Source organism: Saccopteryx bilineata, chromosome 10 (genome assembly GCF_036850765.1).
Source record: "Saccopteryx bilineata isolate mSacBil1 chromosome 10, mSacBil1_pri_phased_curated, whole genome shotgun sequence".
Taxonomy (NCBI): domain Eukaryota; kingdom Metazoa; phylum Chordata; class Mammalia; order Chiroptera; family Emballonuridae; genus Saccopteryx; species Saccopteryx bilineata.
The window spans coordinates 45,316,222-45,341,504 of record NC_089499.1 but is presented as its reverse complement, the minus strand read 5'-3'; the positions used below and the strand labels follow the sequence as shown (position 1 = coordinate 45,341,504).

The window sequence follows — 25,283 nt, the reverse complement described above, 5'->3', positions numbered from 1 at the left end:
ATCAGGTAACATTTACAGGGATTAAGGCAGGAATATTTGGGGGCAGGGCATTATTCAGTTGGCCACACACCTTGATACCTAATGCCCCAACCTCAAAAGTTTTATAAGGGGGACTTACAGGGCAGGAGGGAGTTCCAGGATCTTCTTAGTGACATCCAGCAGCCCAGCAGCTCATCACTGTGGCTCTGGGGGGTCTATGGCTTGGGTTTGTGGCAGGTGCATGAGGTGGTATTTGTGCCTGAAGGACAAAATTCTGATCAGAAGGAAGTCTTTCTGGAGCCTGTGGGGGACACTTTTAATTCTCTGTGTTTGTACTTTTACAGATGAATGAATCACATTTGCTTTAAGTCAACGCATATGAAAGGAGTGGCAGATTCATTAACATGAAGTGGCTTCCATCAAATCACTTTTTAAAAAAATTCAGTGAGAGAAGGAGGGGAGGCAGAGAGACAGACTCCCACAGGCATCCTGACCAAGATACACCCTGCAAGCCCAGTAGGGGGCAATATTCTGTCCCTCTGGGGCATTGCTCGGTTGCTCAGCAACTGAGCTCATCTTAGTGCTGTGATGGTGAACCTTTTTATAAAAACCACCCACTTTTGCAGTGCTGGTCAACCTGGTCCCTCCTGCCCACTAGTGGGTGTTCCAGTTTTCATGGTGCCCCCCCCCTATAGTGGAGCAACCAAATGGTGCTGTGATTGGCCCACCATGAAAGCTGGAACACCCACTAATGGGCGGGAGGGACCAGGTTGACCAGACTGTAAAAGTGGGCAGTTTTTATAAAAAGGTTCACCATCACAGTCTTAGCACCTGAGGTGGAAGCCATGGAGCCATCCTCAGTACCTGGGGCCAACTCACTCCAATTGAGCCATGGCTGCAGGAGGGGAAGCGGGAGAGAGAGAGAGAGAGAGAGAGAGAGAGAGAGAGAGAGAAGCAAGAGGGGGACGGGTGGAGAAGCAGATGGGTGCTTCTCCTGTGTGCCCTGACTGGGAATCAAACCTGGGACATCCACATACTGGGCTGATGCTGTACCACTGAGCAAACCAGCCAGGGCCCAAATCATATTTTTAATGAACCCCTGCTGTGGAGTGATGATTCCTGCTTTGGGATATTATGTAAAATTTCTGCAGTGAGCATACAGACCCCTCAGCTCCAGTTCCTCTCTTCACATTCCTTTCCCTTTGTTCTGGTGCTTGCCCTTGGCTTTCATGTTCTCTCACTCTGCTTTTCTAGACATTGGCAGCCTCCTGTCCAGGCTTCCCTGGCCCTTTGCAGCCTTTCTGCCTGGTGTATGTGTATGTCTGCCAGGGCAAGGGCCTGTGACTCTTTGGTTGGTTTCTTCCCTATGGCCTGGCCCATCCCCTGCAAAAGGAACCAAAACTTGAGGGTTTGAGATTTTGCTCCCTGACATATGTCATCAGTTTGGTTCAAATAAACTCTATAAAAATTAAAAAAAAAAAAGGAACCAAAGACTGGGGCAGACCCTGCCAGGTCCTGGGCAAAGCCACAACTAAGCAACTACAGGACATTTCAGGGATAAGTCAGAGAAGTGCTGAGAAATGCTTAACTGCCCACTCCCCAGAAAAAATAAAATCGGACTTGTGGGATTTGCTGATTTTTGTGACATAGATGCACTCACTGTGGCCTAATTCCAGCGACTGCCATGAGGTCAGCGCCTGAACGTGGGGCAGGGAAGAGGTGGGCACAGTTGGCTTCCGCACACCACGCAGCCAAGTTCAGGCACGTGCTCATGACACATGGTTCCAACAGTTTCCCTCTTCCACCACAGGAAAGGCCGGGTCAAACCGTCTGTCGGGAACTGTATTCCATAGGAAACCTTCCGCACGCATCCTCTCCGGGTTGGTCTTTGGCACAGGTCTGATGGGAAGTACACTTGGACCTGGAACTGCATTTTTCTCTCAGTCTTCTGCACCGTTCCTCCTCCTGGCGTGAGGTAGTGCTGGCTTAGGGGCACCTGCACTGCCAGGCCGGTCACCGTGTGGGGAGGAGAAAGGTTTAAATATAGACACTGACTCCTTTTGTGTGTCGCAAGTGTTACAAGAGCACTCCTTTAAAAAATTTCTTTTATTTTATCTTATTTATTGATTTTACAGAGAGAGGAGGGGAGAGAACAAGAAGTATCATATCATGGTTGCTTCACTTTAGTTGTTCATTGATTGCTTGTTGTATGTGCCTTGCCCGGGCAAGCCCAGGGTTTTGAACTGGCAACCTCAGCATTCCAAGTCAATGCTTTATCCACCATGCCACCACAGGTCAGGCTGATGAGAGCATTCTTAACACAGATTAACACTTGTAAGAGCGGAGGGGGTGGGAGGGCTAGATAAAAAAGGCGAAGGGATTAAGAAGTACAAATTGGCAGTTACACAATAGTCACAGAGACGTAAATTACAGCGCAGGAAATACTAGACTCAATAATATCATAATGACTATGTAGGGGGCCAGGTGGGTACTTGAAACATCGGCAGGGACCACACTGTACAGTACATGATTTTCCAACCCTATGCTATACGTCTGAAGCTAATAAAGAATAATACTGAATGTAAACTGTAATAGAAAAATACAAAAATATATTTTAAAAATTCTCAATTCAATATAACATCTGAGGCTCATTAGAGTGACCTAAGGCTATGAAAAAGGTAGGAGGAGGGGAGCAGAGAGAGTATGTCACTTAAATTCTCGGAAAATCCAGATTTCAGTGAATGGTTTTGACTTTCTTCTTAAATTCCATTTACCAAATCTAATGAATGGGTTTATTTTTCTTCTTTCTGCATCCCTACACACAATGGGTGTGACAAAATTACCCAAATGGACTGTGGGAAGGAGAGGTGTGGTGACCAGATAGTCCACAAACTGCTTATCAGACCTAAGGGACTTAGAATTAACCAAACACTGAACTGTGGCAGGAAACGTTGCTGACAAAGACATACAGTAATAACAGTTGAAAACTGCACATGTCTGGGCGAAGCTCCGCATGGGAGCATCTGCAGTGCTGTTTTATGGGCCAAGCCCAGAGCACGACGAAGCAGAGGCGAGGGCCGGAGGGCACTGAACGTTTGGTTGAGCTGCTGTTTCACCATTGTCTGCCTTGTGACCAGTTCTGACATGTGCCCGCGCAGCTCTCGCCCCTTCAGTTCCCTGGCATTTGTTAAAACAACACTCACCATGATCCAATCTGGATGTGCCTTTGAGCCTGCCTGTAACTTTCCACTTTCAGGGAGATGCAATAAGGAGTTTACAAGTCCTATGTCACAGCTTTTCCAGGACAAGGATTTTAATATATATTTAAAATTTGTTTCTATTGATTTGAGAGAGAGAGAACTGGTTGTTCCTTTTAGATGTGCACTCATTGATTGCTTCTCATATGTGCCCTGACCAGGGATTAAACCTGTGACTTCACTGTGCTAAGACAAGGCTCTACGTACTGAGCCACCTGTCCAGACCCTCTAGGGCAGGGGTCCCCAAACTACGGCCCGTGGGCCACATGCGGCCCCCTGACGCCATCTCTCCGGCCCCTGCCGCACTTCAGAAGGGGCACCTCTTTCATTGGTGGTCAGTGAGAGGAGCCTAGTTCCTATTGAAATACTGGTCAGTTTGTTGATTTAAATTTACTTGGTCTTTATTTTTAAATATTGTATTTGTTCCCTTTTTTTTTTTTTTACTTTAAAATAAGATATGTGCAGTGTGCATAGGGATTTATTCATAGTTTTTTTTTTTATAGTCCGGCCCTCCAATGGTCTGAGGGACAGTGAACTGGACCCCTGTGTAAAAAGTTTGGGGACCCCTGCTCTAGGGGAAGGATTTTAAAGCATAAACCTGGGGAAAATTTTTTGAGGAGAAATGTAATAGGAGAATCTGAATTTTGGTTCTTAGATACCCCCTGGGCATTGTGTTTCTTGGTCCTTGGCTTCAACTGAAAGGTGACAAAAGAAGTAGGAAAAATTATTGATCCTTGTCGGCTAATGAAGATGCCCGGCCGAAAGGTTCGGGCAGGGTTCAGGGTGGGCATGGGCCGTCTTGGCTATATCTCCCTCTGCTGAAAGGCCTAGCACATGGTAGCCCTGGGTTAATAACTGTTGAATGAATGAATGTAAATGGTTGTTTTTGAAGATGCAAAGAAATAAAGAAAAATGGTTTCAAAAGGATTTTCCTAAGTAACTACACCTGAGCTGTTTAGTCCATAGGACCGGAATCAGTGTGGGTGGAATAGAAGCCCTAGGGTGCAAAATTGAAGGAGGCACCCATTTTCAGTTTTGTGCAAGTTTTGATTCTGTTGTTGTCTGACTCTGAGAGCGAGTGCTGTCATAATTATTGTGTCCTCAGTGCCTCACTCACTTCACTTTAGTCCAGCCTTGCTAGTAGTCCATTCAGGGCCTACCAAAAAAAAAAAAAAAAAAAAAAAAAAAAAAAATATATATATATATATATATATATATATATATATATATATATATTCATTCAAAATTATTTCTTCTTTGGGCTTGGTCCATTTACTCTGTCCTGAGGCTCATAGAGACATTTCAGGGTATAGGGAGAGACAGAGGCCAGTGCCCAGCTTGGGAAACCAGTAACCTCACAGCCAAGAGTTGCAGGGGCCCTGGCCAGTTGGCTCAGTGGTAGAGCATCGGCCTGGCATGCAGGAGTCCTGGGTTTGATTCCCGGCCAGGGCACACAGGAGAAGCACCCATCTGTTTCTCCACCCCTCCCCCTCTCCTTTCTCTCTGTCTCTCTCTCCCTCCCGCAGCCAAGGCTCTATTGGAGCAAAGTTGGCCTGGGCGCTGAGGATGGCTCTGTGGCCTCTGCCTCAGGCACTAGAATGGCTCTGGTCGCAACAGAGCTACGCCCCAGATGGGCAGAGCATCGCCCCCTGGTGGGCATGCCGGGTGGATCCCTGTCGGGCGCATGCGGGAGTCTGTCTGACTGCCTCCCTGTTTCCAACTTCAGAATAATAATAATAAAAAAAAAAAAAAAGAGTTGTCAGGGAGGATGGGGTTACTCAGTTCTTACTGTGTCCTTGAATAAGTCCATTAACCTCTGGAGCTTTCCTTTCTTCATCAGTACAGTGTAGATAATACCCATATCACAGGATGATTGTGAGCATTGAGAGTAACACAAACACACACACACACACACACACACGTGTCAAGCACAGCAGCACATAGTAGATGCTCTGGAAGCTTTTATTGTGTTATTACTACTGGCAGCAGTAGTGGTGACGCTGGCCACTCTGCCTGGCCAGTTCTCAGGCAGAGGGAGAGTACAAGCATGGACCTGCCGGGAGAAATCCGTCAAAATTGTGTAGGAGGGCAGATCGGATGAACTCAACTTGGGTATTTATTTATGTAAGTTTAAGGTGTGGCTCTGACTACATATTCTGTAGGCGCTATGCTAGGAGTTTTCCTGCATTAAAAAAAATCCTGATCACAGACTATTCTTAAATTGATTATCTCTACTTATAGACAACAAATGGTTTTTTAAAATTAAATTTATTTGGGCCCTGGCCAGTTGCCTCAGTGGTAGATCGTCAGCTCTTCCCCTCCCGCAGCCAAGGCTTCATTGGAGCAAAGTTGGCGTAGGTGCTGAGGATGGCTCCATAGCTTCCACCTCAGGCACTAGAATGGCTCCAGTTGCAAAGGAGCAACGGCCTGGGTGGGCAGAGCATCGCCCCCTAGTGGGCATGCTGGGTGGATCCTGGTCAGGTGCATGTGGGTGTCTGTCTCTCTGTCTCCCCACTTCTCACTTCAGAAAAATACAAAAAAAAATTCCTATGCAACTTTTGGAACATACTTATACTAGAAAAAATTTTGTTGTGTTCTGCGATTTAAATTTAAGTGGACATGTTACATTTGAACCATGGCAAACCTTGGAGGAGAGTTGTTTGACCAGGGACCTTTGAAAAGGTGCTCGTTGCCCTGGCCAGCTCAGTCAGAGTGTTCTCCCCATTTGCCAAGGTTGTGGGTACGATCCCTGGTCAGGGCACATACAAGAATCAACCAATGAATGCATAGATAAGTGAACAACAAATCGATGTTTCTCTCTCTCTTCCCCTTCCTCTCTCTCTCTCTAAAAATCAATCAATGAATAAAAAATAAAATAAAACAGTGCTCGCCTCTGGTGTGCCTCTGGAATGCAAGTTTGCACTGATGGCCTCAACGCACCCTGCATTACTAGCAGGTGAACTTCTGAAGTTGTCCTCGGTTCCTCTGGTTCCCGCCTTTTTGCTTCTGCCCCTCCTTCCCTGAAAGCTTCTCCTACTGCATTCAGGAGCTGTGGGCATACAGGAATGTATGTGACGGCTGGCAGTGCAGATGGAAGAGGCAGGGTTATGACTGAGAACAGTAAACTATTGCTTGTGGGCCAAATCCAGCCCCCTCCTGGTTTTGTAAATACAGCTTTATTGGCACACAGCCATATTCAGTCCTTACACACTATCTACAACTACTTTCCCACTACAAAGGCAGAATTAAGTAGTTGCCATGTGCAGAGTCTAAAATATTTATCTGTTCTTTTCCAAAAAAGTTTACAAATCCTCCTCTAGATAACGCTTCATTTTCTACTGAAGCACAAACGTTTTCCTACAGTTGAATGCTATTTAAGCTCATTCAAGTCAAAGATTCCTAGATTTTGAGATCTCAAATTTCTTTTTCATTTTTACTTATTTATTTTTTTGAGAGAGAATCAAGAAGGGAGAGAGATAAGAAGCCTCAACTCATAGTTGTGGCACTTTAGTTGTTCATTGACTGCTTCTCATATGTGCCTTAACAGGGAGGAGGGGCCTCAAGCTGAGCCAGTGACCCCTTTCTCAAGCCAGTGACCTTAGGATCATGTTAATGAGCCTGTGCTCAAGCTGGCAACCTCGGAGTTTTGAACCTGGGACCTCAGTGTCCCAGGTCGACGTTCTATCCACTGCGCCACTCCCGGCCAAGCAGGTCAGTAAAATAAAAAATAAAAAAAAATCTGAGGGATGGTTATAGGATCTCCAATTTTCACTTCCGTCAAATATCAATGGCTTTATAAAAGATAACACTTAAACTACTTCCTGAAAACTATTTTGAAGTGACTAGCACACGAAACACCTGCTGCATTGTTCTTTCTTTCATTTCTCTGGGGTTTGGTAAGAACTTCCTCACCAACAGTTCATGCTCTGGATTGTGGAACCACCAAGGTAGCGCAGTCTTGGGCACCAACTGCTGGCTCTGCACGAGGAGACTACTGGCTCATAGCAGCAGTCCTGGCCTCACTCTGGCACCCAAGCTGTGGCCCTTCGACCAAGAGGGGACTCCTTGGAGGCAGGTTATTGCCAGAGTCAGCCTAGGCATGCCCCACGCACCCAGGTTCAATTTCATGGTCTTGCTTTGCTTTAATTAATATACTTTCCCCTGCTTTTTTAAAAGAAAGATGTGTTCAGTGCAGAAAATTTGAGAGAAAATGAAAAGAACCAAATTCATCTGTACCCAGAGAGACACTAAGTTTTACTGAGACAGAAGAAGAAGAAAAGCACTTTCCAATCTAAAAATCTAAGGGGACAGAGCCCAGCATATGTCCCGAAACCAAAATAAGGTTGACACATGACAGGCAGCAGTATTTACTGAAAGAATAACTAAAGCTAAACAACTGCTATAATTTATCTTAGATGACCCCAAAAAATTCAGTACATTTAAAAATTATTTTTATTATCAAAAGGCCAATATGGTAAGTATTCCAGTAAATTTTCTTCTATTTATTTTCCTTTGTAGCATTGTTGTTCTTCTTATGGCTTATAACTGCTGAGAACAACGATTTAAGAAACAAGGAATATGTATTTTAGTTTTAATATCCAAACAATTTTCATAAGTCTTATTATTAAACTACTTTAATGATACATACAATATAATCTTTAGAAACTGATCTGGTAAACTCATGATTTTAAAACATGCAATTTCTATGAAGCAAAGTTTAAGTTATTTAATTATTTTCACATTCATGCCTTGTCATCAAAATGAGAAACATCTTAAATTTGACATTCAAAAGAAACAATTAAGAATATTTTTTAACTCTTTGTGGTTTACCATCTTAAAATCAATGATTCATACTGTTTCCTACGAAAACAGCATATCTACCTCCTGCTTTGTAGGAGTCCTTGTAAGCAACTGATCAAGTTCATCTCTGCTTTAATAAATAAACATTTCAATTAATCCCTGACAAACTGGAAGAGTAAAAATGACTTCTCCCAGCTCTGACCAGTTAACTCAGTCAGTTAGATCATTGTCCCGAAACGACAAGGTTGCGGGTTTGATTTCTGATCAGTGCACATACAGAAAGCAATGAATGAATGCACAACTAAGTGGAACAACAAATGAATGTTTTCCCACACCCCCTTCCTCTCTCTGTCTCTCTAAAATCAATCAGTAATAATAATAATAAAAAAACTAAAAAAAAAAAAAAAAAAAAAAAAAGGCTTCTCCCTGGCTCTTCTTTGTCTAAATATTTCACTCTTAGATGTCTTTGTTTCTCCTGGTGATTCATCATGTTTATGAAATGTTTCTATAAAAACATAAGATCATTTTGATTTTTTAAAAGACAAGCAAGCATCATCACCCCTTTTTAAAAATCCTTCCTTAAAAAAAAAAATCCTTCCTTTGATGAGACACTGGTTGGATTTTAAGTCTTTATTTGACTTCCACCCCCAACCTGAACAGACCCTTTTGCATTTGCTTATTTCTCTCCACCTCGAGCATTCACTCTCTCGAATCAGATCTGTCCCTCACTGTGCTCGCCCTGGTCCCAATGAGCAGGTCCTGCTCTCTGACTTGGCTTAGGTGGGACACCCACCTGGCATAAGATGAGGATGAGGCCTGGGATGGGCATACATATATATATAAGAGAAGTAAGGGAATAAGAGGCCCTTGGTTATGACAAAAACGATGAGGCGGTATGGGAACGCCTGGTTTTTGGGACTCTCTGCTCCAAGCTTCAGGCAAGAAACTGTGCTCCGCTCTGAAGCCCCTAAGGGGCCTTACAAAGGAGCTGTCCCAGCCCTGGCTGGTTGGCTCAGTGGTAGAGCATCGACCTGGCGTGCAGGAATCCTGGGTTCGATTCCCGGTCAGGGCACACAGGAGAAGCGCCCATCTGCTTCTCCACCCCTCCCCCTCTCCTTCCTCTCTGTCTCTCTCTTCCCCTCCCGCAGCCAAGGCTCCTTTGGAGCAAAGTTGGCCCTGGCACTGAGGATGGCTTTATGGCCTTTGCCTTAGGCGCTAGAATAGCTCTGGTTGCAACAGAGCTACGCCCCAGATGGGCAGAGCATCGCCCCCTGGTGGGCATGCCGGGTGGATCCCGGTTGGGCACATGTGGGAGTCTGTCTGACTGCCTCCCCATTTCCAACTTCAGAAAAATACCAAAAAAAAAAAGAAGCTGTCCCAGAACTTAGAGCCGGGCATTCTCATAGGAGCTGAGGTGCATCCAGACGACCCCAGGGAAGAAAGCACATTTTGTTGATTTTGTTTATATCTTACAAAATGCCTAAGAAGTTACAAAGCAACAAAAATAATAGTACTTAAAAGGAGAGATTAGTCTTCTAGGTGCGGGCTTGAGGAGGCGGCCTTGAGGAGGCAGCCAGGGCTGGAGGCTTGGTGGTGGTGGTGGGGGGATGCAGAGGGCCTGGGGCTACCGCGCGCGCGTGTGTGTGTGTGTGTGTGTGTGTGTGTGTGTGTGTGTGTGTGTCTGCAGTCAAGGCTGCAGGATGAACACAACAGCTCCTGCACCCTGTTCCCCAGTATACAACAGGCACTTAGTCGAGGTCTGTTGACTCCCTGTTGCACAAAGGAGGAGCACCAGAAGGCAGGGTGGAGGAGTTGCAGGCATCAGCTTATCTCCTTCTCTCCTATTGCCCCTGCTCTTCATGTTCATAGCTGAACAAGACATTACTTTTCAGTGTCTAATATTTATAAAGTTAACTCATGAGACCTCTACTTGTGGAATGCTCTGGTTAGTTGGATTTCTGTTTATTGTTAATTTTTTGTTGTTGTTAAAATAGGCTTGTTAGAAATGTTATCAAATTTTTCCAAAATTTAATCTACTTTCTTGTTTTAGGAAAAAGAATCTGCTGGTCATTCCTGTGTCATGCTTTGGTGACTCAGGACCCTGCAGTATCTCAGGGTGGGAACTGGAGTATGGGGCTCATTGAGGATGGAGGATCAACAGGGCAGGGAGCGGTGTGAGCACTAACCCAGGGCTCCATTCCAAGAGGGTTCTTCCTTTTCATTCCAGATATGGCCAATGCTGTTGAGGATTACTGTTTGCTGGATTCCAGTGAACCACAATTGTTTTGGCCAGTGTCTTTGCAATCTTGGGTCCTGTACTCAAGGGACAGAACTTTTTATTTTTATTTGTTTATTTATTTATAATCAATGATATTTTAATAGCTATGTATGGTTCAGATGGGTTTTAGATTTATTGGGATGATCACTTCATGAGTTATACAAATGTCTAATCACTGGGATTGTACACCTAAATTTGATATAAAATTGTACATCATCTGTAATTTAAAAATATTAAAAAATAAATAAGCATATAAACTACATGTTAAAAGTTCAAAAAAAGAAGGAAGTACATCCAGCTTAATTTTTAGTACTATATGCTTACTAAAGTTTTTTTAAAAATTATTGTTTATAAAGTTGCTCTCAGGGTTATTAGCAGTTATTTTTTGGAAATGTATTATTTTTTTAATTGATTTTAATTTATTGTGTTTACATAGATTCTAGTGTTACCCTGAATGCATCCCCCCTCCCCCGTATTCCCCTCAACATCTTCCTTGCCCCCCCATAGCGCCCTCCCCCCTTCCCTTCAGCTTTATCCCATCCTATCATCCCCCTTCCCTCTGTTCTCTTTTCCTCTGGTCTCAAGGGACGGAACTTTTAAAATGACTTCAGCCAGGCTTCTCATCTTTGGGACAAGTATGATTTTCTTATGCATACATATAACTTTAAAAAAAAATCAGCCCAGATTTATATTTGTATCCAAACTATTTTTTGCATTCATAGAACTCTCACTTTGGCTGTGCTTTTGAGACATGCTAATTCTTTAGTGAAGTGCTGGTTGGGCGGCCACTCAAAATGAGGGCCACTATTTGTTCAAATTGGTTTCCAAGCCAATATTTCTTCTTCATGTTTTGAAATAGTCAAAAGATCTACTTACTTCCCCAGATATGTATGAGAAACTAAAGTGTGCAAAGACAAGAAAATCTACAAGAGAGCCTGGCCTATGGTGGCGCAGTGGATAGAGCGTTGACCTGGAATGCTGAAAGTTGCTGGTTCGAAACCCTGGACTTGACCGGTTAAGGCACATACGAGAAGCAAGCAGTGAACAACTGGAGTGAAGCAACTATGAGTTGATACTTCTCCCTCCACACCCTCACTCTTCTCTCTGTACAATCGATATATAAAATCTTTTTAAAAATTATTTTGAAAATCTACAAGATAAATACAGATTAATCTTCAGTTTCATTTATACTGCAATTGCCAAAGTTACATGTTTTGGGGTATTTGAAAAGTTGTCTCCTGACCAGGTGGTGGTGCAGTGGATGGAGCATCAGACTGGGATGCGGAGGACCCAGGTTCGAGACCCTGAGGTCGCCGGCTTGAGCGCGGGCTCATCTAGTTAGAGCAAAATGTCTACCAGCTTGGACCCAAGGTCGCTGGGTCCAACAAGGGGTTACTGGTCTGCTGAAGGCCCGCAGTCAAGGCACATATGAGAAAGCAATCAATGAACAACTAAGGTGTTGCAACGTGCAATGAAAAACTAATGATTGATGCTTCTCATCTCTCTCCATTCCTGTCTGTCTGTCCCTCTCTCTGACTCACTCTCTGTCTCTGTTAAAAAAAAAAAATTAAAATTAAAAAAAAAAGTTGTTGTCAAGATGTATGAATGAGGTTTTGAGCAACCAAAACAAAGACCCATGTGTAATAACATTTGCACCTACATGGCTATGGTCCCTAAGCTTCCCTCCACATTAGAATCCCCTGGAGAGGTTTTGAAAAGCTAGAGGCACAGGCAGTACTCCAGGTAAATTAAAATCTGGGGTTGGGAGCCAGACGTTAGTATTTTAAAAGATCCCTGGGTGATTCCAAAGTTCAGCAAAATTGGGAACAAATAGCCTATGGAATTATATGTGTAAGCAATTTGTAGCATATTACTTAAAGGATTCATTTTACAGAATAATTAAGACTTCACGCATATTTAGATTTTAAATGTTTCACATTAAAATGGTAAAATATTTCAAAACTATGAAAAAGAGACTTTCAGTAAATTAAACATTATTTTGTAATCTGAAATGTTGCCAAAGTATTACAATCCACTCCTTTTTATGGGCATGTATGGCCAGTATCCAGGGCTACTATCACAGCAGCCCGGCCTGTGCAGGTTCGCATTGGATTCGGACAGTTGGTAAAGAAACAATGGAGCCAAAAACTGGTGGGCCTTCATCTTTAATCCTAGCTTGCACCTGGCGGGCAAGTAAAAACACACACTGGGCTCCAAAACCCACTCACATTCAGTGCTCACAAAGCTACTGACTTATCCGAGTTTCCTAGAATCAAAGGTTTCTAGCTCACCAGACTTATTTACCTCTGTTCCCCATCTCCTTCCTTCTCCCTGCACAAACTCTGCACTGACTTCTCACTCAACACTCCGCCATTTTGGCTGCTTCTCCTGGCCTCCTCCACGTGGCCTTTCTCTGCTCTGCTCTCTAACGCTAATCCCAGGAACCAAGAGAGCAAGCTCCCATTCTGCCCCCATTTTATAGTGTAGATTCAAAACTTTTAATCCAATATACAAAATAGGGAAGTCTCTAATACAAAGTCACTTATCTGGGGCATGATGGGATTGTACTGCCCCACATCAAAAAGGGTGTGAAAGGCTTAATCCCAAAACCAAGCCCCAGGCTACAAGGATTCTGCCTGCCCACAGCCCACCCCCAACACACATTAATATCACCTGGGCAACAGCCTCCACGTGGGAAGCGTCATCTTTTGTTTTTGTTTTTGTTTTTGTATTCCTCTGAAGCTGGAAACGGGAGAGACAGTCAGACAGACTCCCGCATATGCCCGACTGGGATCCACCCGGCACGCCCACCAGGGGGCGATGCTCTGCCCACCAGGGGGCAGTGCTCTGCCCCTCTGGGGGGTCGCTCTGTCGCAACCAGAGCCACTCTAGCGCCTGGGGCAGAGGCCAATGAGCCATCCCCAGCGCCTGGGCCATCTTTGCTCCAATGGAGCCTCGCTGCAGGAGGGGAAGAGAGAAACAGAAAGGAAGGAGAGGGGGAGGGGTGGAGAAGCAGATGGGCGCTTCTCCTGTGTGCCCTGGCCGGGAATCGAACCCGGGACTTCTGCACGCCAGGCCGACGCTCTACCACTGAGCCAACCGGCCAGGGCCGGCAGCGTCATCTTTAACAAAGTGAGCATAATACATTTTATCTGCCCAACAGGGCAGAATATTAGAATTGTTTATTTCCAGCATCAAAATCCTTTTTGTAAGTACAGAAGCAGAAGAAACACTGAACGATGAAGGAAAGAAAGGATATAAACAAAGAAAAACTAAAATGATTATTTACTAAGAATTGCAAATGCTCATTTTCTGCGCACAGCACAAAGTTCCTTTTTCTGTTCCTGGGACTTGTGTAATTTTCAGGGATGTGACGGTAGAAAGCTCATGCTCTTAGTTTATCAAAATAAACCTGAGTGTTCCTTTTCCCAGCCCTCAGTGAAAATTGAGACTTTACTCATCTTTATGAAAAAAGAAAGAAAGGGAAGGAGGGAAGAGGGAAGGAAAGAAAAAGGAAGAAAAGAGAAAGAGAGAGAGAGAGAGAGAAGGGAAGTGGCATTTTTGTGTTAGGAATGTAAACAATAATATAAATGGAGCCACTTTAAAATGGAGCCAGAGCTGCCACGCCAGAGGACCTACATTTTTATACCTCTAATCTTTGGAATGTTAAAACAGGGCAAAATAACCTTTGGAATGAGCCTAGGGCAACTTTATATCCCAAAAAACTATTTGCAAAGACAACAAGAAAGCAGTTACTATGACTACTGTAGTGAATATTAAAAAAACCCATTTAGAATTAACATCGCTATGTTATGTTACCTGCACCAATAGAAATGCCTTCCTTCTGTTGGTGTAATTGCTTCCTTTTCTTTTTTTTCATAAATACCCATTGCCTTTGTCTGCTAATTGAAACACTATTTGGGCTTCTGCCTGAATCGGTGTGTTCCAGATAGCTATTCTTATGCATCTCGATAAATGCTTGTTGCCTCTCACTTTGAAAGGCCTTTTTTATTTTTAGGTTAACAGGACCATTTGAGGATTAGGTCAGCTGAGACTCCTGCTGCCTGTCTGGAAGAGAGAACAATTTATAATAACAAACACACACCAGACTTGGATGAATTACCCTCCCCACAACCTGCAGGCCTGTTAGGGTCATTCAATTCTTCAAACAGTCCTGTTTCAATAATTTCTTCTTGCCAAGCTATAGGGACAGCACCTGTTGCAAATCTTTGGAAGAACTTCTTATCTTTATCATCAAATTCGACTCCCCGAACCTCAGAGAAATCTCCAATGTCATCGATGTCTTTGGCATAAACCACCGAAGGGTCTGGTACATATGGGGGTTCAATTAGGCCTGCTTCCAGGCGAGCAAAGTTGATGGTTTTGAAGAAAGGGTGTTTCCTGGGATCATCAGACTTTTCTCTGTGAAGAAAAGAGCTGGTCAGCCAGACACACAGTAACAAATCAAAACAGGAAATGTTCTAACAATACAAAGGGTATAGCATTCTTTTCCTATAACATATTTCATTTTTATTGCAAAGATACTATAACAACATAATAATAACAGGAAAATAGTAAATTTGAAAACACCCACAATTCCACCACATGCAGAACGTAACATTTTCATTGTTTGCAAACAGCTTTCACATGTAATGCGATTTTTCAAGAGTCTAGCTGTTGGCATACATGACTTTTATTCTTGGTGTTTACATGAAATGCCAGCAAAAAACAGTGGGGCTAGGCCCTGGCCGGTTTGCTCAGTGGTAGAGTGTCGGCCTGGTGTGCAGGAGTCCCAGGTTCGATTCCCGGCCAGGGCACACAGGAGAGGCGCCCATCTGCTTCTCCACCCCTCCCCCTCTCCTTCCTCTCTGTCTCTCTCTTCCCCTCCTGCAGCCAAGGCTCCATTGGAGCAAAGTTGGCCCAGGCGCTGAGGATGGCTCCAAGGCTGCTGCCTTAGGCGCTAGAATGGCTCTGGTTGCAACAGAGCGACACCACAGATGGGCAGAGCATTGCCCCCTAGTGGGCATGCCGGGTGGATCCCGGTCGGGTGCATGCAGGAGTCTGTCTGCCTCCCCATTTCCAACTTCAGAAAAATACAAAAAAAACCCCCAAAAAACAAAAAACAGTGGGGCCAAAACTTGCTTGCCTGCAGCTCCCAGTCCTTGCCTCTTTCTCTGCCCTTCAAGGTCACACGGAACAAGTTAATATGTTTCTTTCCACATGACCATCATAGACATTTTAAAAGACTGCATTCACTTCTCCTCACTTTTCATATGATGTGATTTCTAGGAACCCACCTACCTGCCCTAACTGCCGTAATAATCTTTAAAGACTTTAAAAAAATCTTTTAGTAATTTTTAGTAGCATGAATGAGCATATGTTTGGTGTTCAACACTATGCTTATTTGTTATCAAATTTTCTTCCTTATGCTAAAAATTATTTCAGTATTTACCTCAGAATAAGGGGAAAAAATGTATGTTCACAACTGTATAACCTCTTGTATTAGTTACCTATTTTTGTGTAACAAATTGCCCCAATATTTAGTAGCTTACAACAATAAACATTAATTATCTCACAGTTTCTGTGGTCAAGAATGTAGACATGGCTTAACTGGATTCCTTTGGCTCATGGTCTCTTGTGAGGTTGCAGTAAAACTATTGGTCAGGGCTGTGGTCTTTTTTTTTTTTTTTTTGGCAGAGACAGAAAGAGGGACAGATAGGGACAGACAGACAGGAAGAGAGAGAGATGAGAAACATCAATTCTTCGTTGCAGTTCCTTAGTTGTTCATTGATTGATTTCTTATATGTGCTTTGACCGGGGGGCTACCGCAGACCCAGCGACTCCTTGCTCGAGCCAGCGACCTTGGGCTTAAGCTGGTGAGCCTTGTTCAAACCAGATGAGCCTGAGCTCAAGCTGGCGACCTCGGGGTCTTGAACCTGGGTCCTCCACATCCCAGTCCAACGCTCAATCCACTACGCCACTGCTTGGTCAGGCAGGGCTGTGGTCTTATCTGAAAGTTCACCTGGGATTGGGGGAGAAGCTCCTTCCAAGCTCACTGACGTAATTATTAGCAAACCTCCATCCCTCACCATGTGAGCCTTTCTGTAGGGCTGCCTTATAACATTGTTGCTAGTTTTCCCCAGGGCAAATGACAAGAGGGAGATAGAAAAAGAGAAATAATGAGAGAGAGAGAGAGAGAGAGAGAGAGAGAGAGAGAGAGAGAGAAAGAGTTCAAGGCAGAAGGCACAGTCTTTTTATTACCTAATCTTGGAAATGAGATCTCATCACTTCTGCCACATTGTGTTTGTTAGAAACAAGTCAGTAGGTATAGCTGGCCCTTAGGGAAAGGGAGGATGCCAGGAAATGGGAACCTTTGGGGACCGTATTAGAGGTGGCCTACCACACACTTCTCTTGGTTTCTCTTAAGTGCATGTTTTATTTATTTTTAGTGAGAGAGTGAGAGAAAGAGAGACAGACAGACAGGGACATACAGTTAGGAAGGGAAAGAGATGAGAAGCATCAATTCTTCGTTGAGGCACCTTAGTTATTCATTGATTACTTTCTCATATGTGCCTTGACCGGGTGGCTCCAGCAAGCCAGTGACTCCTTGCTCAAGCCAGCGACCTTGGGCTTAAGCTAGTAAGCTCGAGCTCAAACCAGTGACCTTGGGGTTTTGAACCTGGGTCCTCAATGTCCCAGATTGATATTCTATCCATTGCGCCACTGCCTGGTCAGGCTTAAGCCCATGTTTTAAAGAAATAAAAAGGGACTATTTTGTGGCATAAGATTTAAATAATTTTTTTCCTTTTCCTTTTTTTTTTTTTTTTCTGAAGCTGGAAACGGGGAGGCAGTCAGACAGACTCCGCATGCCCCCGACTGGGATCCACCTGGCATGCCCACCAGGGGGTGATGCTCTGCCCATCTGGGGCGTTGCTTTGTTGCAACCAGAGCCATTCTAGCACCTGAGGCAGAGGCCACAGAGCCATCCTCAGTGCCCGGGCAAACTTTGCTCCAATGGAGCCTTGGCTGCGGGAGGGAAGAGAGAGACAGAGAGGAAGGAGAGGGGGAGGGTGGAGAAGCAAATGGGTGCTTCTCCTGTGTGCCCTGGCCAGGAGAACCCAGGACTCCTGCACGCCAGGCCGACACTCTACCACTGAGCCAACCGGCCAGGGCAGTTCAATAACTTTATATAATACATTTTTTTTTTTTATTCATTTTTTAGAGAGGAGAGGGAGAGACAGAGAGAGAGAGAGAGAGAGAGGAGAGACAGAGAGAGAGAAGGGGGGGAGGAGCTGGAAGCATCAACTCCCATATGTGCCCCGACCAGGCAAGCCCAGGGTTTCGAACCGGCGACCTCAGCATTTCCAGGTCGACGCTTTATCCACTGCGCCACCACAGGTCAGATATATAATACATTTTATTTCAAATTTTGGGCCCCAAAATTAAGGTGCATCTTATACATGGGATCGTATTCTACATGGGGAAATACAGTAATACCTGCGCAGAAACATCTAGAATAATGCTTGATCAAATGTGCGAGTATTGTGGCCTTGTCAAGTTGATACCAAGATTAACCATTATATTCACCTTCCCCCCACCCACACACCCATTTTAAATACAAGGATATTGAGACTCAGAGAAAGTAATTCAATTGCTTAAGGTAAAATGACCAGTATATAGCAAAACTAGAGCAAAGCAGGGATGTGGGGCATATCTGTGGCTCCAGGGCCTTGGTTTCATCCTTACATAACTCAGTCACCCTCTGCCAAGGTTTTTTTCATAGGTCAGCTTTTACTTAGTTTTTGTTTTCTTCTAAAATATCTTGATCATAAAAAAATTTTTGACTTTATTATTCCATTGTAAGCAATACAACTTGACTTTCCTCAAAATTAATTTTGACTATGTTAATTTAGCTGGCAACATTTTTTGTGTGTGACAGAGACAGAGAGAGAGACAGAGAGAGGAACAGATAAGGACAAACAGGCAGGAAGGGAGAGAGATCAGAAGCATCAATTCTTAGTTGTGGCTTCTAAGTCTCCTTAGTTGTTCATTGATTGCTTTCTCATATGTGCCTTGACTGGGGGAGTATCAAGCCAGCAACCCTGCGCTCAAGCTGGATCGGCCTGCACTCAAGCCAGTGACCTCGCAGTTTCAAACCTGGGTCCTCTGTGTCCCAGTCTGATGCTCTATCCACTGCACCACCACCTGATCAGGCAACATCTTATGTATTCACTAAATATCTGTTGAGTGGTTGATGATATTTTACAGAGACATTTGATAGAGGAAGAATTTTCCAGAGCTTTGGCTATCAGTACTGGTGGTTTTTATTTTATTTTGAGCTTTAGGGGTTTTTAAAAAAAAATTTATTTATTGATTTTAGTGAGAGAGGAAAGGAGGGGGGAGAGAGAAAGAGAGAGAGAGAGAGACAGGAATATCAATCTGTCCGGCCCTGCTGCAGTTCCGGAAGGGGCACCTCTTTCATTGGTGGTCAGTGAGAGGAGCACTGTATGTGGTGGCGTCGCTCAGTCGCTCACGTACAGTACTACTTCCGGTAACTCAAGATGCACGCCTCACAGCTCTGGAAGTGCGTCATATCACTTGTTACGGCTAGCAGTGACAAATATGGAAATGGACATTGACCATCTCATTAGCCAAAAGCGGGCCCATAGTTCCCATTGAAATACTGGTCGGTTTGTTGATTTAAATTTACTTGTTCTTTATTTTAAATATTGTATTTGTTCCCGTTTTGTTTTTTTACTTTAAAATAAGATATGTGCAGTGTGCATAGGGATTTGTTCATAGTTTTTTTTTTTATAGTCCAACCCTCCAACAGTCTGAGGGTCAGTGAACTGGCCCCCTGTGTAAAATGTTTGGGGACCCCTTACTGTATGTGCCCTGATGGGGATTGAAGAGGCAACCTTTGTGTATTGGGATGCTACTCTAACCAACTGAGCTATCCAGCCAGGGCCTGAGCTTTAATTTTTTTTAATTTTTAATTTTTTCCAAGTGACAGAAGGGGAGATAGAGAGACATAGTCCCACATGCACCCGGATTGGGATTCACTTGGCAACCCCAGTCTGGGGTGGATGCTCTGCCCATCTGGGGCCATGCTTGCAACCCAGCTATTTTTAGCATCCGAGGCAAAGGTTCCATGGAGCCATCCTCAGCACCCAGGGCTGAGTGCTCGAAATAATCAAGCCATGGCTGCGGGAGGGAAAGAGAGAGAGAGAGAAAGAGAGAGAAGGGGGAGTGATGGAGAAGCAGATGGTCACTTCTGTGTGCCCTGACCAAGAATAGAACCTGGGACATCCACATGCTGGGTCGATGCTTTACCAATGAGCCAACTGGCTAGCATGAGCTTTTAATTTTTGATCAGATAATTTGTTCATGTAGTTCAAAGTTTAAAAGATAATAGAGTTCTATAGTGAAAATCCTCATTTACATCCTTGTCACCAGCCTCCAATTTCCCTTTATTAGAGGCAACCAATCCTATACATTCCTTGTATACTCTGCTCAAAATAGTTTATGCAACTATTTGAATTATATATTTTTCTCTTTTTTATGTATGCTGTTTTGCACCTCATTTTTCAACTCTAAAGTATATCTTAGAGATTGTTCTGTATCAAGTGGCCATAGTGTTTGAAAGTATCCAGAAATACTTAACTATATAATATGCAAATAATAGTAGGGCAATAATAATTCTCCTTAAGCCCAAGGCTTTGTCATTAATCCAAAATATTCTCCAAATCCCTGTGGACAACGGTGACATCACTGACCATCTCTATTATGGAGTAGTTTACCTGCTTCCTAAGCGTTGTTCTGGTTTCTTAGCTAAGAAGAGTCTGCAAATATCCTTTGCTTCCTCTGTGAAGTTATCATGTTGGAATCTGACTTCTTCTTTCAGGGTTCTTTGCTTTAAATCCTCTTTACTGAGTTTTTCCTTGTAATCTTTGAATGGTGTTCTTCCAGCAACCATTTCATAAATACTGCATCCCATCGCAAACCAGTCCACTGGATAGGAGTAACTCACTTTATCCACTAAGATTTCAGGAGCCATATAACCATTGGTTCCAGCCTGTAGCCCCCAAACAAAACAAAGCAAAACATTAATGTGAATGTAACAGACATTACCGATTGTCTACCCAATACCTATTCTCCTTTTCCTTCCTTGTTAAGGGAAACCTAATTTATTTGCTTGTGCATTGTGGTTAACCTATTCTTTTTTTTTGAAATGTGGGATTTTAAATTTTTATTTATTTATTTATTTATTTATTTATTTATTTATTTATTTATTTATTTATTTATTTTTTACAGAGACAGAGAGTGAGTCAGAGAGAGGGATAGACAGGGACAGACAGGAACGGAGAGAGATGAGAAGCATCAATCATTAGTTTTTCATTGCACATTGCAACACCTTAGTTGTTCATTGATTGCCTTCTCAAACGTGCCTTGACCGCGGGCCTTCAGCAGACCGAGTAACCCGTTGCTATAGCCAGCGATCTTGGGTCCAAGCTGGTGGGCTTTTGCTCAAACCAGATGAGACTGCGCTTGAGATGGCGACCCTTGGGGTCTCGAACCTGGGTCCTCTGCATCCCAGTCTGATGCTCTATCCACTGCGCCACCGCCTGGTCAGGCTGTGGTTAACCTATTCTATTCTCTGCTTTCCCTGCAACCTCTGATGCAGTCAGGGCAGGCCATGAGGTCTGTCTGGCCAATGAGATAGAAAAAGGACTCGGCTAGAGTGCTCTATAAAAGGGATAGATGTGACTACTCTTACAGTGAGAAAATCACCTGGCCTCTCTTGGTCTCGTCATTCATCTTTTGGTGAAAAGTTCAAGTGAATTCTCTAAAATCCTCTCAATTCTGCCTGTTTTAAATCACAGAATAGGAAATTAATGTATGATGTTTTTAAGGTTGAACATTTCATTGTTAATTTTGAGTGTTCACATAATGTTATCTAGTCTATGATATTTCTTACTCTATTTGCTATACGGTGACATTAATATTACACATCTTGGTCTGTCTGTCTGCATTAAAAATTAACAGTTGCTTTCATCTAGAATGAAACTTCTCCATTTAAAATAACATTCATAATAATATATTGTAGTTAGCCTGACCAGGCGGTGCGCAGTGGATAGGGCGTCGGACTGGGATGCAGAGGACCCAGGTTTGATACCCTCAGGTTGCCAGCTTGAGTGCAGGCTCATCTGGTTTGAGCAAAAGCTCACCAGCTTGGACCCAAGGTCGCTGGCTCAAGCAAAGGGTTACTCAGTCAGCTGAAGGCCTGCTGTCAAGGCACATATGAGAAAACAATCAATGAACAACTAAGGTGTCGCAACAAAAAACTGATGATTGATGCTTCTCATCTCTCTCCGTTCCTGTCTGTCTGTCCCTCTCTATCCCTCTCTCTGATTCTCTCTGTCTCTGCAAAACAAACAAACAAACAAACAGAAAAACCCAATATATTGTAGGTATACTTCTACTGATAATATATACCAAATGACCACTAAATTAAAAAAAATACATATATAATATATACATACTATATAATATATACATATTTATTTATTTTGGTAAAATACATATAACATAAAAGTTACCATCTTAATCACTTTTAAATGTATAGTTCAAGAAAAGTAAGTACATTTGCACCACTGTGCAATGAGTCCCCAGAACTCTTTTCATCTTGCAAAACTGAAACTCTTATACCCTTAGACAACAATTCCCTGACCCCTGGCATCCGCCGTGAAACTTTCTGTCTTTATGAATTTGAATACTCTGGGTACCTTACTTAACTGGAATCATGTAGTTATTTTTTTTGTGTGTGACTATGTGATTTTAATATATTTATTCATTCAACAAATATTTAATGAATACTTACAACTTACCTTGCAATGATAAAATACATATTTACATAATATGTTTTCCCCAAAACTAAATTGCTTTTGGTTAGAGTGTACAGCAATTAAAAATGCAAACAGAGGCCCTGGCCGGTTGGTTCAGCGGTAGAGCTTCGGCCTAGCGTGCGGAGGACCCGGGTTCGATTCCCGGCCAGGGCACACAGGAAAAGCGCCTGTTTGCTTCTCCACCCCTCCGCCGCGCCTTCCTCTCTGTCACTCTCTTCCCCTCCCGCAGCCGAGGCTCCATTGGAGCGAGGATGGCCTGGGCGCTGGGGATGGCTCTGTGGCCTCTGCCTCAGGTGCTGGAGTGGCTCTGGTCGCAACATGGCGACGCCCAGGATGGGCAGAGCATCGCCCCCTGGTGGTCGTGCCGGGTGGATCCCGGTAGGGCGCATGCGGGAGTCTGACTGTCTCTCCCTGTTTCCAGCTTCAGAAAAATGCAAAAACAAACAAACAAACAAAAAAAAACCCAGAATACCTTAAAATGACAATAAGCTCATATTAGTACATGAAAATGATAATATAAATTATTGGCAGAGTTGTAAGGAAAAAATGTACTCGGTAAACTGAACCAGACTTTTAGGGGAGCAACAAGACTTAGAGTACAAAATTGGATGCATTAATTGTTTCTGTCCTTTGGCTACATTACTTAACTGGAGTACATACCTCAAAGAAATGACTTAGAAGAAAGGAAAAGGGATGTGTTTTGAGATTTCTTTGTTCCATTATTCTTAGTGGTCACAAGATGGAAACACCCACAATGTCCAACAATAGAGACAATAGACCAAGGTCTAGTGCTAATACCAAGAAATTTATATATGTAATGGGTTTCACATACTGATTATTAATATGCATTTTAGTACACAAAAAAGGTTGCAAAGTGTTTTAGCTACTCATGATGTGATTTTTTTCTAATTGCTTAAGTATGTATTTTTTATTTGCACAGTGCATGTAATGCCTTAGGAATATTGCACTTATAATAATTTTTACATGAGCCTGACCAGGTGGTGGCGCAGTGGATAGAGCGTCGGACTGGGATGTGGAAGGACCCAGGTTCGAGACCCCGAGGTCGCCAGCTTGAGCGCGGGCTCATCTGGCTTGAGCAAAGAGCTCACCAGCTTGGACCCAAGGTCGCTGGCTCCAGCAGGGGGTTACTCAGTCTGCTGAAGGCCCATGGTCAAGGCACATGTGAGAAAGCAATCAATAAACAACTAAGAAGTCGCAACACGCAACGAGAAACTGATGATTGATGCTTCTCATCTCTCTCCGTTCCTGTCTGTCTGTCCCTGTCTATCTCTGCCTCTGTAAAAACAAAACAAAACAAAAACAAAAACAAAAACAAAAACAAAAAAATAATAATTTTTACATGAATAACAACAACAACAAAAAGTTAAACGACCCAAGTACTAATAAGGAGTAATTGGCATGTGCAAGAAAATTCTGGAAATGACTGGGGTCTGACAGGCTGGGTATGAGTCAACATGGCACTGCTTTTTCACAGAAGCAGTGAGTGTCTGGAAGATATAATTTGGCTGACCATATATTCTGGTTTGCCTGGGATGGTTCCAGTTTACATCTGTTGTCCTGGTGTCTTGTCTAGTTTTGCATTTGCCTGGACAGGAGTGTACTGTAGGATCCTCTGAGGCCCAGGATATACTTACTCATTATTGTATCCAAACCAGGTCCTTACTGCCTTACTTGATGCATGCCCAACAAAACGTTTGTTAAATAAGCAATAGTAAGGTGGTCACTAGATGCTCTCCATTCAGCATTGAGCCATGCCCTTGAGAACTTACAGGCTGGTGGAGACAGACAGGTCAAAAGGCTAATTCAATAAAGAAGGGTAAATGCCATAGTGAGAGTGTAAAGTAAGCATAGGGAAGCCAGAGGGTGTGTGTGTGTGTGTGTGTGTATGTTGTGTGTGTGTAGATACCTCACTCAGGAGCAACACCTGCAAAAATAGTGAGAGGGGAGTCTGGACGGGAGATGTAGATGAGTCTGAGAAATGCTGTAAGAGCCAAGGTAGCAAACAGCCATTCCCAGTTTCCCCTTTCCCTTGCATACCTCTATTATAGAAACCAGAAGCATAAGTATTCCACCTCCCAGTATCCTTTGCACCAAGGGTGATCAAGTGATATGAGCAAGATGAAGGTTGGGAAAAAGGGACGAGAGCTTATGTGAGAATACGTTCGAGATATGATGGACTAGTAGATTAACAGAGGGATGGGTAACAGATGTAAACTGGCACTGTCCTAGGCAAACTGGAATATATGGTCACCCAAATTCCATATTAAATACACTGCCTCTGTACCCCTACCCACTCCCATTGCCACAGAATATCCTAGACCTTGTATTGTTTGTATTTCACTATGACTTTCTAAAAGATAAGATTACTTTAAAAAATCCAAAGAACCAAGCACTACAGTACCATTATCTCACTTCAAGTAACAATTCTTTAGTATTATCAAAAACCTGGATATGTTAACACTTTCCTTATGTCCTATAAATTTGTCTTCTAAGCAGTTTGTTTTAAATTTGGATTCAAATACAGTTCATACAACATGGGTGATTAATATGTCTCTTAAATCTCTGTGAATATCTGAATTCTTATTTTGTCGTCTGTTATCACCTTCTTAGGTAAATAGAAGCAGTTCACTCCCATTCTACAGCTTGAAATCAGTTTGACTGCTGTCAGATCAAACTGTGGGAGAAATTTGTTAATCAATCACTTGAAGACAGGCCAATTAAGACAGTTACTGAGGCATGCTGGGCTGGGAACTGAAAACCCGGGAGTTAACCAAAACCCACCTGCTGATAAACTCCCCGTTCCCCACCTTTCAGTATAAAAGAAAGTGCCTTTTCTCTGCTCAGGGCTGACTAGGCTTAGTCTCTGTCAGCCCACTCACACCCGGGTGTTTTTAATACTTTCACTTTTTTTTTTTTTTTTTTGTATTTTTCTGAAGCTGGAAACGGGGAGAGACAGACAGACTCCCGCATGCACCCGACCGGGATCCACCCGGCTCTGCCCACCAGGGGGCGATGCTCTGCCCCTCCGGGGAGTCACTCTAG

General features: G+C 43.4%; 1 protein-coding gene across 1 annotated transcript in view; it reads right to left on the bottom strand.

Annotated features, from left to right (window-relative positions):
* Positions 1-13,442: 13,442 nt before the first annotated feature.
* GRK7 (G protein-coupled receptor kinase 7) overlaps positions 13,443-25,283 on the bottom strand; it is a 33,497-nt gene continuing 21,656 nt past the window's right edge. The window contains exons 3-4 of the mRNA XM_066244914.1: positions 20,115-20,389; positions 13,443-14,736 (exon numbers count right to left, since the gene is read on the bottom strand). Coding sequence (XP_066101011.1) covers positions 14,400-14,736; positions 20,115-20,389 — 612 coding nt within the window. The 3' untranslated portion in view covers positions 13,443-14,399. The remainder of the gene's footprint in view (positions 14,737-20,114; positions 20,390-25,283) is intronic.